This window comes from Colius striatus, chromosome 15 (assembly GCF_028858725.1).
Source record: "Colius striatus isolate bColStr4 chromosome 15, bColStr4.1.hap1, whole genome shotgun sequence".
In the NCBI taxonomy this organism is placed as follows: domain Eukaryota; kingdom Metazoa; phylum Chordata; class Aves; order Coliiformes; family Coliidae; genus Colius; species Colius striatus.
The window spans coordinates 14,607,753-14,620,333 of NC_084773.1; the positions used below are offsets into that span (position 1 = coordinate 14,607,753).

General features: G+C 47.0%; 1 protein-coding gene across 8 annotated transcripts in view; it reads right to left on the reverse strand.

Annotated features, from left to right (window-relative positions):
* Positions 1–888: 888 nt before the first annotated feature.
* The window catches only part of CADPS (calcium dependent secretion activator), a 212,317-nt gene continuing 200,624 nt past the window's right edge, over positions 889–12,581 (reverse strand). For all 8 annotated transcript variants that reach the window (XM_062007941.1, XM_062007939.1, XM_062007940.1 and 5 more), the window contains 2 exons: positions 3,263–3,367; positions 889–1,525 (listed from right to left, as the gene is read on the reverse strand). In XM_062007941.1, coding sequence (XP_061863925.1) covers positions 1,346–1,525; positions 3,263–3,367 — 285 coding nt within the window. In that variant the 3' untranslated portion in view covers positions 889–1,345. The remainder of the gene's footprint in view (positions 1,526–3,262; positions 3,368–12,581) is intronic.

A 12,581-nucleotide genomic window follows, 5' to 3' on the forward strand; every position in this document is an offset into this window, starting at 1 on the left:
TCCAGAGACAAATCACAGGCCACAGAGTGCAGATAAGGATGGGAACAACTATGGAGGTGACAGCAGAAATGCCCTTGTACCTGGGGAACAGACAGTCCCACCCTGACCTTGGGGAGCAAAGTGGGAAACCATCTTCTTAATTAATAAACTGTGAAAACACCCATGAGAAAAGAAAATGACTTTATTCTGAGAGGTGGGGGCTCTTACATCTCAGCTTGTAATTTGTATTCTTTTTTTTTCCTAAGGCAGACATAAAAAGACTCCATAATTTATTCTTAGGACATCTGAATAGTTATTTATTGAGAAGCCACAGTTCTCACACTTTTACAACTGTCGGCTTGTATAAGGCAAAAAAAGCAAGATGGATCACTATTTTACACAGAAAGTAAAAGCTCTTGGAGGGGGGAACTGATGGACATGCAGTTACTGGTCAAAATGCAATGTACATGACATATATAAAAACCATTGTGAAACAGAGGAATTGTAAATTATGGTTACAATCTACTGAAATAAATATTCAATATATTATTATAAACACATTTGTATAGTCTAAGATTGTAAATAAAGTTGTGTCTTTGTACATACATGGTTATTGGAAGTTTAAACAGAAATGTAACATTTAGAGGAGCAAACATCAACAGAAAGCAACTGCTTGGGACTGGTAATGTGGCATGATATATCCATAATGATAGGATTAATCTGGTGTGGCAATTAGAATGACTAATCCTTTGGGATGTAGCCTCTACGGAGTTAACTGCATATTGAAGGGAAGAACCTGGTACATTAAGGAGGACGTGGAATGATTCAAAGGGCTGTCTGGGTTTGTTTGTTTTCTGTGGTGGTTTTTGTTCAATTAAAAAGAGAGAACAAAAAAAAAAATCCCATCATTTGTAACTGCCTTGTTCTTATTTTAAAAACAAAGCTGGTTTGTATTAATTTTAAGCAGTTGGCATCCACAGAAGAGAAACAAAGAAATGAAAGGACTCGATTCACTCATCTTCACAACAATTTACCATCAATGTATATACAGTACATTAATGAAGCATTGTTTAAACTTTAATTATAACAGGGACACACCTAGCATGTTCTCTATGTAGTTGGTTTTCTTTTCCATTAACAGTATTAAACAATGGTGCTCCATATTGCTTATGAACATATAGATATGAACTTAGGAAACGGACGAATCAAAGAGAGGTGCTAATCTTATTACCACACAGCTAACATGGCATTTGTATTGGTAAACTTCTCATGGGCATTTAGAGCTGACAGAAAAAAACTCCTAATGTGGCTAACTGAGTTACAGACGAGGTACATGCACGGAGGCCGGGCGACCCGCGGCCGCTCCCTAGTCATCCTCTTCGTCTTCCTCATCGCTGTCCTTCATGGTGATCCCCTGCAGCCCTCCGCCCTCGCTGACCGACGCTGTGGCCTCCTCCACCGTCAGCCGGTTCCGGACGGTCTCGTAGGTTTTGCTGTTTAAGGTGGAGTCCAGCACGCCTTGCAATCGGAAGTCCCGGTATGTTTTCTAGAGTGGGGAGAGGCACAGAGGAAGGAGGAGACAGCAGAGATGTCAGGGAGAGGCACAGAGGAAGGAGAAGACAGCAGAGATGTCAGGGCTTGGCTGCAGCTGCCAGCCTGTGCCCAGGGACCGTGGTCACTGCTAGCAGGGGCCAGGGAAATCCCAGCCCCACAGACATTTTGGGGAGGTGTCTCTGCTGGCCACTGCTTTTGAGGAGGCACAGGGCCCTTGGGCAGCAAACCATGGCTCTGTGAGCCCAGCCCTGCCTTTGCAGGGCCTGCAGCATGGCTGGGCTGTGTGGCAGCTTTCAAAAGCAGGGAGGTACCAGGGGCTGCTCAGAGCAACTTTGCCTATGCTAGGTTGGGTCTAAAAAGACATGGAAGCCACAGATAAGGGCTCTGCCCTCACTTCACTACCCATTCATCCTGCCCTGCAACATCAAATATTCCTCTCCATGCAGCAGAATGCTTTTCACCTATAACCAGAGATGTGATTACACGTTCCTGGAATACTCCACATTAAACAATGCTACCTACAGCATTGGGATTAAAAACAGTCCAGGATACAGAGAAAAATGCCGATGTATAAACCTAAGCACATGGCATGTGTCCCTTAAATCTCTCTTCACCTCATTCTGAAACTGGAGTTGTATTTCCCTTGTTATCACAGTTAGTACCTCCCATTTGAATTTCTGTTTAAAACTTTTTGACTCTGTGAGAGAGAACTCTGGCCTCCTAATTCACTTAGTTCTGCTCTGTGGAAACTATTTACTGTTCTGCTATTTCAGACAGTCCTTGGATTTCTTGTAGCAGCTTCTGAGTGTAATATTGGTATAAATAAAGCTCAAGGAAGAAAGCTTTCCTCAGCTAGCTGACAAGTAGAAATAATTTGTCTGTGCCTGTTGTTTTCAGTTATGAAAAGCACATTTAATACATCTCAGTTTTAATTTATTCATGCCTTCAATGTGTTCACTGCACACAAGACCATAAACATTATAAAATACTAGACAAAAATGCATTAGATGGAACCTAAAATGATCAAAAATATATTTACCCCCTTCTGTGATCTTATTATTTCATGTAAACCACTGTGATTTCACACTGAAATAATTATCATTAGTCCAAGGCACGCACACACACACACATATACACATACACGTGCACTCCAGGAAAAAAACCCGTTACTTTCAGGGTATGTTATCTCACCTTTGTGATCTCTTAGAGCTGATTATATACAGCCATTGTAAAAGAAACAACTTCAATTAACTATGAGAACAATCCTCATTTGCATTCTGACAATAATCACAACCCATAGCTGGGCTTAAAGTGGTTCTCAAGTGTTTCAAAACACTGTCAGAAACTTTTAGGCTGATTTTAACCCATTTTAACTCTGGAGCTCATTGGTGTGATCGACATTTGTCCACAAAAAGGCTAATTTTGGTGTGCTTACTGTACAGGTCGGGTCAAACAGCAGTAGAGTTTCCCTTTTTTCACTGAAGCAGTGACTTGGTTCTTATTTGCACACCTGCATTTGGCACCTATGTCACAGAATCACAGAATGGTAGGGGTTGGAAGGGACTTCTAGTTCCTGTTCATCGTTTGTTACATGCCATACACACAAGTATCTTAATTTTGAAAGAATTTTAATAAGCAGCTTAATTTGCCTAAGAGAACACATCACACACACACAGGCACACACACACACACAGAGCAAGTTGGCACTGAAAACAGATCAGATGATTACCTTTACTATCCTAATGAGAGTTTTCAGTTGGTAAATGTGAAGCTGCAGGTCCATGCGGTCTGTCAGCCAGGTGCAGACAACATTCATCGAGCTGGTGTACCATTGCTGCAAGAGAGACACGACTTGTCCAGCAACCACGTTAGGGCTGTGTGCCATGCCCTGAACAACACACTCAGCACCAACCCTGCCCACTGGCCAGCTCTTCATGTGATAGGACCGACTCAGGGGGCAGACAAGCACCCTCTTTGACACAGAATTTCCATGCACAAGCTCTTAAATGTTAATAATAATTAACAACAACAACAAACTTATTAAGAGGGATAACAGCCACCAGCAACACCGCAAGGTTTTTGCAATCTGATTTTGCCCTTGGGATTTGCCAGCAGTGGTCTGTGTTTGGCCCAATCCACTCTTTTAACCCATTTCCCCCCAAGTCAGAGCACGGTCCTGCCTTTAAGCACATCAAACCCACACTGAAGCTACTTACCGTCTTGACATTCAAACACAAGCAGCCATGGGGTGAGTCTGGCTCCCTGACGGCGAGCGGAGGGGAGGCTCGTGCGGGACAAGGTTTGGCTGCAGGGAGGGGGATGCACCTACAGGCACCTGCCCAGCCAGCGTGGGAAGTGCTTTACTTTCACCCTCATGATGATGAAGAGATGGAAAAGCAGCAAAGAAATGAGCTTGTTTCAAGCTGCTGATCTCACAGGGCCCCTCCGGGGGCTGAAATGTTGCTGCTTGTCAGTGAAAAAGGCTTGCAGCTGTGTGGCAGCAGCCTGCCAGCCCTGCAGCGCAGGGTCTCCGGTGGGCTGTGGATCAGTGCCCCGCTCACGCAGGGCTGCCATGGCACGTCTGACGCCACGCAGACGAGCAGCGAGCCCTCCAGAGCAGGGGCTGCGAGGGGGAGGTGTGTCACAAAATCCTCCCCACGGCACTCAGCACAAGGGTTGGTTACAAAGTGGTCTGCACACAGAAACCCATCACGCCTCTGTATGCACAGTCACAGCCTTCTCTTGCCACCGCTTACACACAGATCAGAACCTGTACTGCAGACCAGCTGCAATGAGCCAGTTAAAGGTTAAAAAAACCCACTGCTGGACTAGTTTGTAAAAATCCTGATCAAGCACCATTCAGGTTAGTTTGAAACCCTGCTCCCCCACAACTAACCTAAACATCCAGGTTAGTCTGAAACCCTGCTCCCCCACAACCAACCTAAAAGGTCGTACCAGTCTAACACAGGTTTTACTGCCCCTCTTCCCCTGTGCTTTTGGGTGAGGGGTCTGATGCAAAACCATGCCCTCTGGCCTCTGCTTGCTGCATGGAGATAAGGGAATGTTCTGAAATCACAACACTGAGGCTGGGGACTTGTCACCCTCCACATTGGAGGCTGGTGGAGCAGCCTGTGCTGGCCCACAAGTGTCGGGTGTCACCGGGTAGGGCTCAGCTGGCAGCACCAAGGCCCACAGACTCTGCTCTCCTGGAGCACCCACCAGCTGGCACAAGGCTCATCAAAGCAAACACACAAGTTCAAGGTAAGCCAGCCCAGCACCACACAGACACAGGCTCCACACACGTTACTGAATGTACAGTAACACACCCGGGAGGTGCTGCCTTCCACCACAGCACAGGGTGGTCATGCTGCATGGAGAAGGCCATTTACTTCCCCCACTTCAATGAAGATGTTCCTGTACTTCTATTTCTATATCACCTCTTCAATAAAATGAAGGAGACACAGGGATGAGAGTTACCAAAGAAAAGGCATGTGGTGATCTCCCACTTGATGCTCACGTTTTGTACAACCGTGGCAGATTCCTGCTGGCCCTTCTCTGGGATGGAGAACTGGCAAAAGCTAAGAATGAAAGTGAGACTGGCAAGCAGGAGATCTCTCCATTACAAAGTCAAGCTCAGATACTGTTAGCTGTCACTTGAGGCTCTGACATTAGACTGGGGTTGAATTGTGAGCGAAACAGCCCAGTTAGCTGGCGAAGGCCTGAGCAGCATGATAGACATGAAGGTCTGGTGGATGTTCATACCTTACAATCCATCAGAGCAATCTGAAAGACAGCTCTGGGTGGCACAAAGCAACTGCTATCACTGGGAAATCTGCCTGAGTTCCCTTGTACTGCTGGGGGCCCATGTGGGCAAAACAAGGAGAAATCATTAATGTCTATAATGTTACTTCTCTGCAACCAGCATGCTTAAACGAGTCCTGCTCTCACATGACATCAGTTGTGACCCAGGGCTGTGCTGGCACACGGGTGCCCAGGTCACTCAAATGCCTTTTTCCTCCATCTCTTTAAATCAAAACCAGTATAGGAACACAGTGACTGTATGTTCCATGCACACACCCTCTCCCTGCCACTGCTGCCTCCTCCCTTCCACAGAACGATTTCTGTTTGTCCTGAGCCACACACCCCTACACAGCTCTATGGATCTGAAACAGGAACTGCAGCCTCAGCAAGGTGACTGCTGCTGCAAGACCTTCAGATTAAACAAAATGAACCATTTTTGTGTGTTTCTGGTAGGTACACGCTGGATTCTGGGGAGACACAAACTCCTCCGAGCCGAATCCGAATCGTGCCCCTCTCCTCTTGAGCACCGGCTGGCGAGGGCTCAGCCAGGCACAGTGCTCAGGCTGCATGAAAGGAGCTCTCAGAGCTAACTTACTCCAAAGACTTTCTGCTTTATGAGGAAAAAAAAAAGACAAAGTCTAATTCATTGATCTTGATACACAAAACCGTCACGTCACTTCATAGAGCACACACCAACTGCTGAATTTAAGCCCTGCATATTCATAAAAATAAGTTAGCCCATAAATTAAATGTTCCCTTTAGCTATCACTAGTGTTGATGTGCTATAAGACGCACAAGCCCTCTGATTCATGACTAACCTACCAAAGAAGATAACATTTGCATATGATTATATTATTAAAAAAACAACAACAAAGCCAAATGCTCCAAAACAGAAACGTGATCATTTCAGACAAAAGAGTGGAGTGTGGTCCTGTCAGGACACTGGTCACCTCGTCCTATGGTCTGCCATGCCCCCAGGGCAGTGGGCTGCATGGTGGGGGCAGAGGGCTCCTCGGGGCTCCAGCTCCCAAGCTTTGTGGCTTGTCCCCATACACAGGCCAAACACTGATCTCTAGGGCCTCGCCATGGGGCTGCAACACATTTCAGGCTCATTTCTAGAGCCCTGCTCTCAACTAAAAGTTGTGGCCCAGGCACACTGAAGTAACCAGTGTAAATGTATTTTCTGGAAACTCCTCATAGCTGGTTGTAAAGAAGGAGTCGACCCCACTGATGCTCCCAGTCCCATGGACCTCTGCTCCACAAAGAGCTGGCTGCTGCACACAGACATTGCTGATACCAGCTGGCAGCCCTGCCCATCACTCTGAGGACACTCACATCCTGCCTGGGGGCAGTGGCTCTGGAGGGCTGACCTGGCTAACAGCAGAGGAAATGCACACAGACTTCCTCTGGGGTCAATCAGAGCCCAGCAACAGTATTTGCACATACAGAAATTTAATCCCTCTTTCAGGTTAGTTTTCCTGCTCCTTCTCTGTCTTCCACAGTGACCCTCACTGAGCTAGCCTGGGTCGATGAGGAGGGACACAGGCTGGCTGGGATGAGAGGAGCTGGAGTGTGCCAAGGGGTGGGTATCCATGGCTGCCCATCCAAAACCCCGATCAGCTCGAGCAAGAATCTTCCTCATCTTCCCCCCCTCCTTTTTTTTTTTTTTGAATGCAAAAGCATGATCAATAAGTTGCTGAAATAGCAAGTTTGTCTCTGAATACATAAATTGCAAAAATTGATATGAATAAATCTGCAAGTAACACACTGAGTGTGGCACATTTTATCACAAGAAACCCAGCCCTGTGCTGGGCTCCTGGGCTTTCAGGGAGGTGGTGTCATTACACATACCCAGGAACATCTGCAAACCCCCGTCTTCTGTGGTGTGAGCTGAATGGAAGCATGACCTCCTGTTCCCTGCCATGAACCTTGAGTTCACACTCATATTTTACATGTTACAGGAAGCCACAGCTCACCCCAGGGGTGCTGCAAACAGAATCTCGTAAGCCAGATGCAACACTGCTTCTTAAGGCACCTGAAGGAGCTGTATTCTTCATTCAAAAGCTTACATACTAGTAGCTTAAGGTCACTTCAGCTTTTGTAAAGAGTGGGACAAAACCAGGAATGCTTATAGGGCTGGGCTGTCAGCAGGGTAGCAGAGGGATTACAAGGAACCTGTGACTCTGCCTCTTTCTGCCTTTACTGGTAGTTTTTTTGTGTGTGAACAAGTGCCACACAACAGATTGAGGCTGGTATAAAGGCCTGGGACTGTGCAAGAGCACCCCGCTGAGCCTCAGCTGTGCTTGCAATTAGCAATAGGCATGAAATGATTATTGTTGTGGTGGCTGATGGCAATCTGAAGTGACAAGTTTTATGGGGGAAGTTGTAGTAGGGATGTTCAGCAAGTTTCTGCAAACCATTAATCGAAGGCTGCAGCACAGTTTAGTCAAAGCTATTTTATGTCATTCCAAAAGTCTCACAGGGATGCTGAAAGAATATTTTTCTGCTCTCAGTGCCTTGGAATGGAGTTTTTCTAGGTCAGGGATTCTTTACTGCCCTATTTAGTGTCAAAAACACCCATTTGCCTCAAATTAGCAGAAAGCTTGTAGTTAAGGGCTAGAGATTAGGCATACAAAATTACTCAGCAGGTGACTGCTGGGTGGATTTGGGGGTTGAGAAGTCTTTAAAACTGACTACAAGACATTATATACTTCTGACAAAAGAACATAGTAATCCTACCTGCTTGCTTTAACCACTGTTGTTTGTCTATTATTATGCGCTTTAATGCTCGTAAGAGCAAAACTACTGGTGATACTACTCAATTACCATAGTAACTCTCCCCTATGACCTCTCATTTCAGTACTCCCTTTCCAACCAGAACCAATCCAAGCAGGGCAAATCTATTTAAAACTGTGACACACACTGCCCGAGGAGGCTCCGAACGCCGGCTGCCTCCCTCTCTTTGTCCCGGACGGGACTTGTTTTGAAATGCTGAAAGGCAGCTTTGAAATGAACACTTGAATTCAAGGTGTTTCAAAGGTGAAGGGCTGGATGTCTGGCGCTTGCCTCTGCGACATCCCTGAGCTGGCCAGCACCGGAGCGAGGAGACCACAGAGGTGGGGAGGGAGAGAGGAACGGGCTGATTGTGATTCTTACTTCCCAAAGGAAATGTGAACCTGCTCTGAGGCAACAGCCCTCTCTCAAAGCCACTCCATCAGACAGGAAAAATAAAAGAATATATAAATTACCGACCCTGTATCTGCCGTTTGTGTCCCTGTCCAACGGGCCAGAAGCTCAGCTGGTGGCACTCCCAGCGGGGCTGTGCTGGTTTACAACTGCTGGCACGACGTGAGAGCCGACCGAGCTGCGTCCGTGCCCGTCCTGGGTGGCTCTGGGATGCAGCCGATGCTGGGCGCTGGCACACACAGCCCTGGCAGCCTCCTCCTCTCGGCAGGGCCCGTCCCGCAGGGAGAGTCAGGCTGTGGTGGCTCAGGACCCACTGCAGGGCGCCAGCTCCACGCAGGCGGCTCCGGTGCGGCGCGATGGCTTGCTGGGTGGATGGGAGTGGGAGCTCTCCTGGTGAAGTCTGCCTGACTGAGGGACTGTGCTGCTTGGTTTGCTCACGGCGTGCCCTGCATGCACACACAGACAGGTTTGTACACACGAAGCTGCAGCCATGGAAGGACCATTCTTGCCTCTCCAATCTTCTGCAGCCGCCAATGCGTTGCTCTCCACCTTCCCTCCGTGTTTCTCTCACTGTTGATCTCAGGCAGTCGTTGCGATTACAAAATCTTGGTACAGACAGGAGGTGTAGGGCCTCATGGCCAATGCAGTCTCCTACTCTTTTCTTTCAAAACCAGGGACAGACAGTGCCAGTGAGCCTGTACATGGCAGCGTATGTCATCCCAGTCTGAGAGGCTCCTCCGAAGGCCGGCTCAGCTGGGTCGCTGGATGTGGACGAGTAGTGGTGGGACACGGTGTGCTTCTTGCCCTGCTTCAGCCTGCACTGGTGAGGCCTTGGATGTGCTGCCAGAGCTGGGCCTAGAATATTTCTCAGGCAGTGCTTTGGGAACCCATGCTGCAGAGGAAGACATGCCATCCCCCAGGCTGACCCACAGCTGGGAGAGTTGGGGAAGAGTGAAGACAGAGTCTTGATGACACGAGGATGTCTGAAACTCTTGAGCTAAGACACATGGCAGTGGCTTCACTGGAGGATGTGGCATAGGAGAGGTGGGCAAAGAGTCACAGTCACTCAAGTCCCCCACATTCACACAGCTCCAGTCCCCAGCATCAATGAGTTGGGGATAGACCTCCTGACAGAAGCAAGAGGCACCTCTCTCCCCTGCAAGCATACGTTTTCTGGATGGCAAGTGGAGACTTGCCCACGCAACAATTTCCATCCTACACGTCCATCAATTTATCTTCCCACTGCTCAACAAACCTCATCCTCTGAGCTGGGCATCACTCCACAGTGCCCTCAGGTTCCCCCTCTCCTGTCATTAGCTGGGGCACCAGAAGAGCCATCCAAAGGCTGATCAACATCCTGAGCTACAAAAAACTCCCCCTCCAGTGCAGAGGGCCAAACCTGCAGCAGGGTCAGCAACGTGGCCCTACAGGCAAAGAGCATCTGGCTCGGTCGTGTCCCAGCCATGGCCATGAGTGGTATCAATAATAAACCTGCGGCTGTCTCGATTTACACCTGCTGAGGATTTGGTCTGTCCCCCAAAGCCTGGCAGGGGCCAGGGCTCAAGGTATTGCTCCTAGAAGCATAGAAATTGGTGTGACATTGCCCACGTTACAGAAATGAAGTTTAGTGGCTGTGGATCTAAGAGCGCACAGCTAACCAGAAAATAAGCAATGAGTTAATATCACAGGCATTGATCAGCTAGTCTTACAATTAATGCTTCCAATAAAAAAAAAGCTCCCCCTTTTTATTCAACAGAATAAGAAATTAAACACTTGTGGGCTCATTCTAAAGAATGAATGAAATTGAATAAGCTACCTAGCACTTGAGATTCCCAGCGAGTGCTTGAATAGAGCAAACCTCCTGAGTTGAATGGATTGCCTTTTGGGACCAATTTGTCTCTTTTCACTCTTTATTCCTCCTTTTTTGCTGACAGATGTACAAAGGCGGAACTGCGCTGTGCAGCTTAGCTACATGCACCCACAGCAGCTGTCACTTTTGTCGAGCAAGTTAATCAAGCAAATGCCACCATATCCCACTTTCTATAAGGAACAACATGTTATAGACAGTAGTCTTGGGAGACGGGGAGGGAGGGAGAGAGACTTTATTTTAACTTTGAGTAGCTGGTATTTTTTTTTCCCCCTCTGTGTGTAAAAAAGAAGAAGGAAAAAAAAAACCCACCCCAGCCGAACCCAGCAGCACAAGCTGACACTTTTGTTTTCCCTCAGAACAAATATTTAATATGATTTTAACTCTAATTTGTACTAGAGGGAGAGCTGTCCGGTTTTAATTAAATTTAAGGGACTTAGGGGAAGGCAGTTAAAAAAAGAAATGGAAGCTTTTTGTTTGCCTTAACGCTTGTTGATAATAATATATTGATTGTCAATTGCTAAGCCCAAAAGATTAGTGTAGTAAATACTATTATCTGAATGCCACAAGTGAAGTGTTAGCTTCCCGTCCCTGCTTTTCCCTTTGTGAGGCAGTTTGAATCACTGGTTGTTATTTATACATTTTCTTTGATAAAAACCAACTTGTGTGGCTGATTTTTTTCTTTTTTAAACCCTGCCTCATTAAGTGCATAATAGCATTTACGTGTGGGGCTTTCTGCTTTTTAGCCTTTCAAGCTTAAGCTTATATTCCTCTCTCACAACCATGTTTCAAAACTTGGGATGTTCACAAACAATTGGATACACACCAATATTGTATATATCAGATGCTCTCTTGCTACTGCCAAAGACAGGGAAATAACAGAACATTACCCGCAAAGAGTAAATAAATAGTTATGGTCCTGCTCCGCTGCCTCACGCCGGATAACAACACTGCCTGATCATTAGGTAGCTTTTCTAGTGCACAGGATTCTTTAAGTGTGGATACTCTCGTTAGCTATGCAAAAGTCAACATCAAAAGTAAGTCTTTCGGCGTAGCCCTGCGGAGCACACAACGGCAAAGCCCCGCCAGGGCTGCAGGCAGCCCCCGGCTTGCTACGGGAAAGGCGATTTCCCCCTAAACTCACACACTTTGGCAAGTCTCTTCTCTTCTGGAAAATAAATCTAAGTTTTGGGAAGAGATTGCAGGGTGCTGATCTAACTTCTCTGCAGGGTCGTTGGCTGGGTACGTTGCGAAACAGAGCAGAGAGATGGGAGGTGCTGGGGGTACGTGAACTCCTTGCCAAACTCCAGACCCTACGCCTGCCCCTCACCCTGACCCACAGATCCTCCACTGCCTGGGCACGTGGTCCTCACACAGCCACCACAACCCTCACGTTCTGAATTAAACCCCTCTATGAAACTCTACATCAAACTCTAGCAAAGTGCTAACAATTTAACAAAAATCCCCCAAGAGCCCAGGGTCTCTTTTTGGTTTTTAAATAAAATGTACGACTTTATTCTACCGAAGCCTCACAAATCTGTCTGGAGTCTCCCAGGTCACGCTCGCACTGAGCTGTTACTGCAATCACACACTTTTTTCCCCGTGCACTCTTTTTTTTCCCTGCCATTTTTCATAGCACCGTAACGCTCTCACTGCAAGTACACACAGCGTATTCCTCAACATCCACCCCAGCGCTGTGATTTCTGGATGCCTTTTACTCTTACTTTATATTCCTTGACTATGAAATTTCATTCACATTGACAACATAGCTATTAAGAGGAAGTTACAAAGTCAAAGGGGCTCGATGTTAAAATAATTTGTATTATCATTTAATAAAGTCAGGGTCCCGGTGTTGCCTAATAGGGTTAAGCTGCTAGCCAGAGAGACTCATCACCTGTCTAGGATGCAAATGGCATCACCGAATTATTTTATCTTCCTCATCCCCCCCACCCCTCTCTTTTCCCTTCCCAAAAATAAACCACAAAAGAACTTTGAATCATAGAAGAGCTCTGCTTTCCAACAGGGAGAAGAATTCAGAATGAAAGCTGAAACACAGACCGAGGCGCATGGAAGTGCCGCACGCTTTTTGCAGTACATATGGTACCTGAGATCACCCACTGTTTGGGGATCTCAGCAACAGGGTGTGCTCAGGCTGCCTCACCCTTAATTGGCTCCAAGTTGGACCCGATGGGGC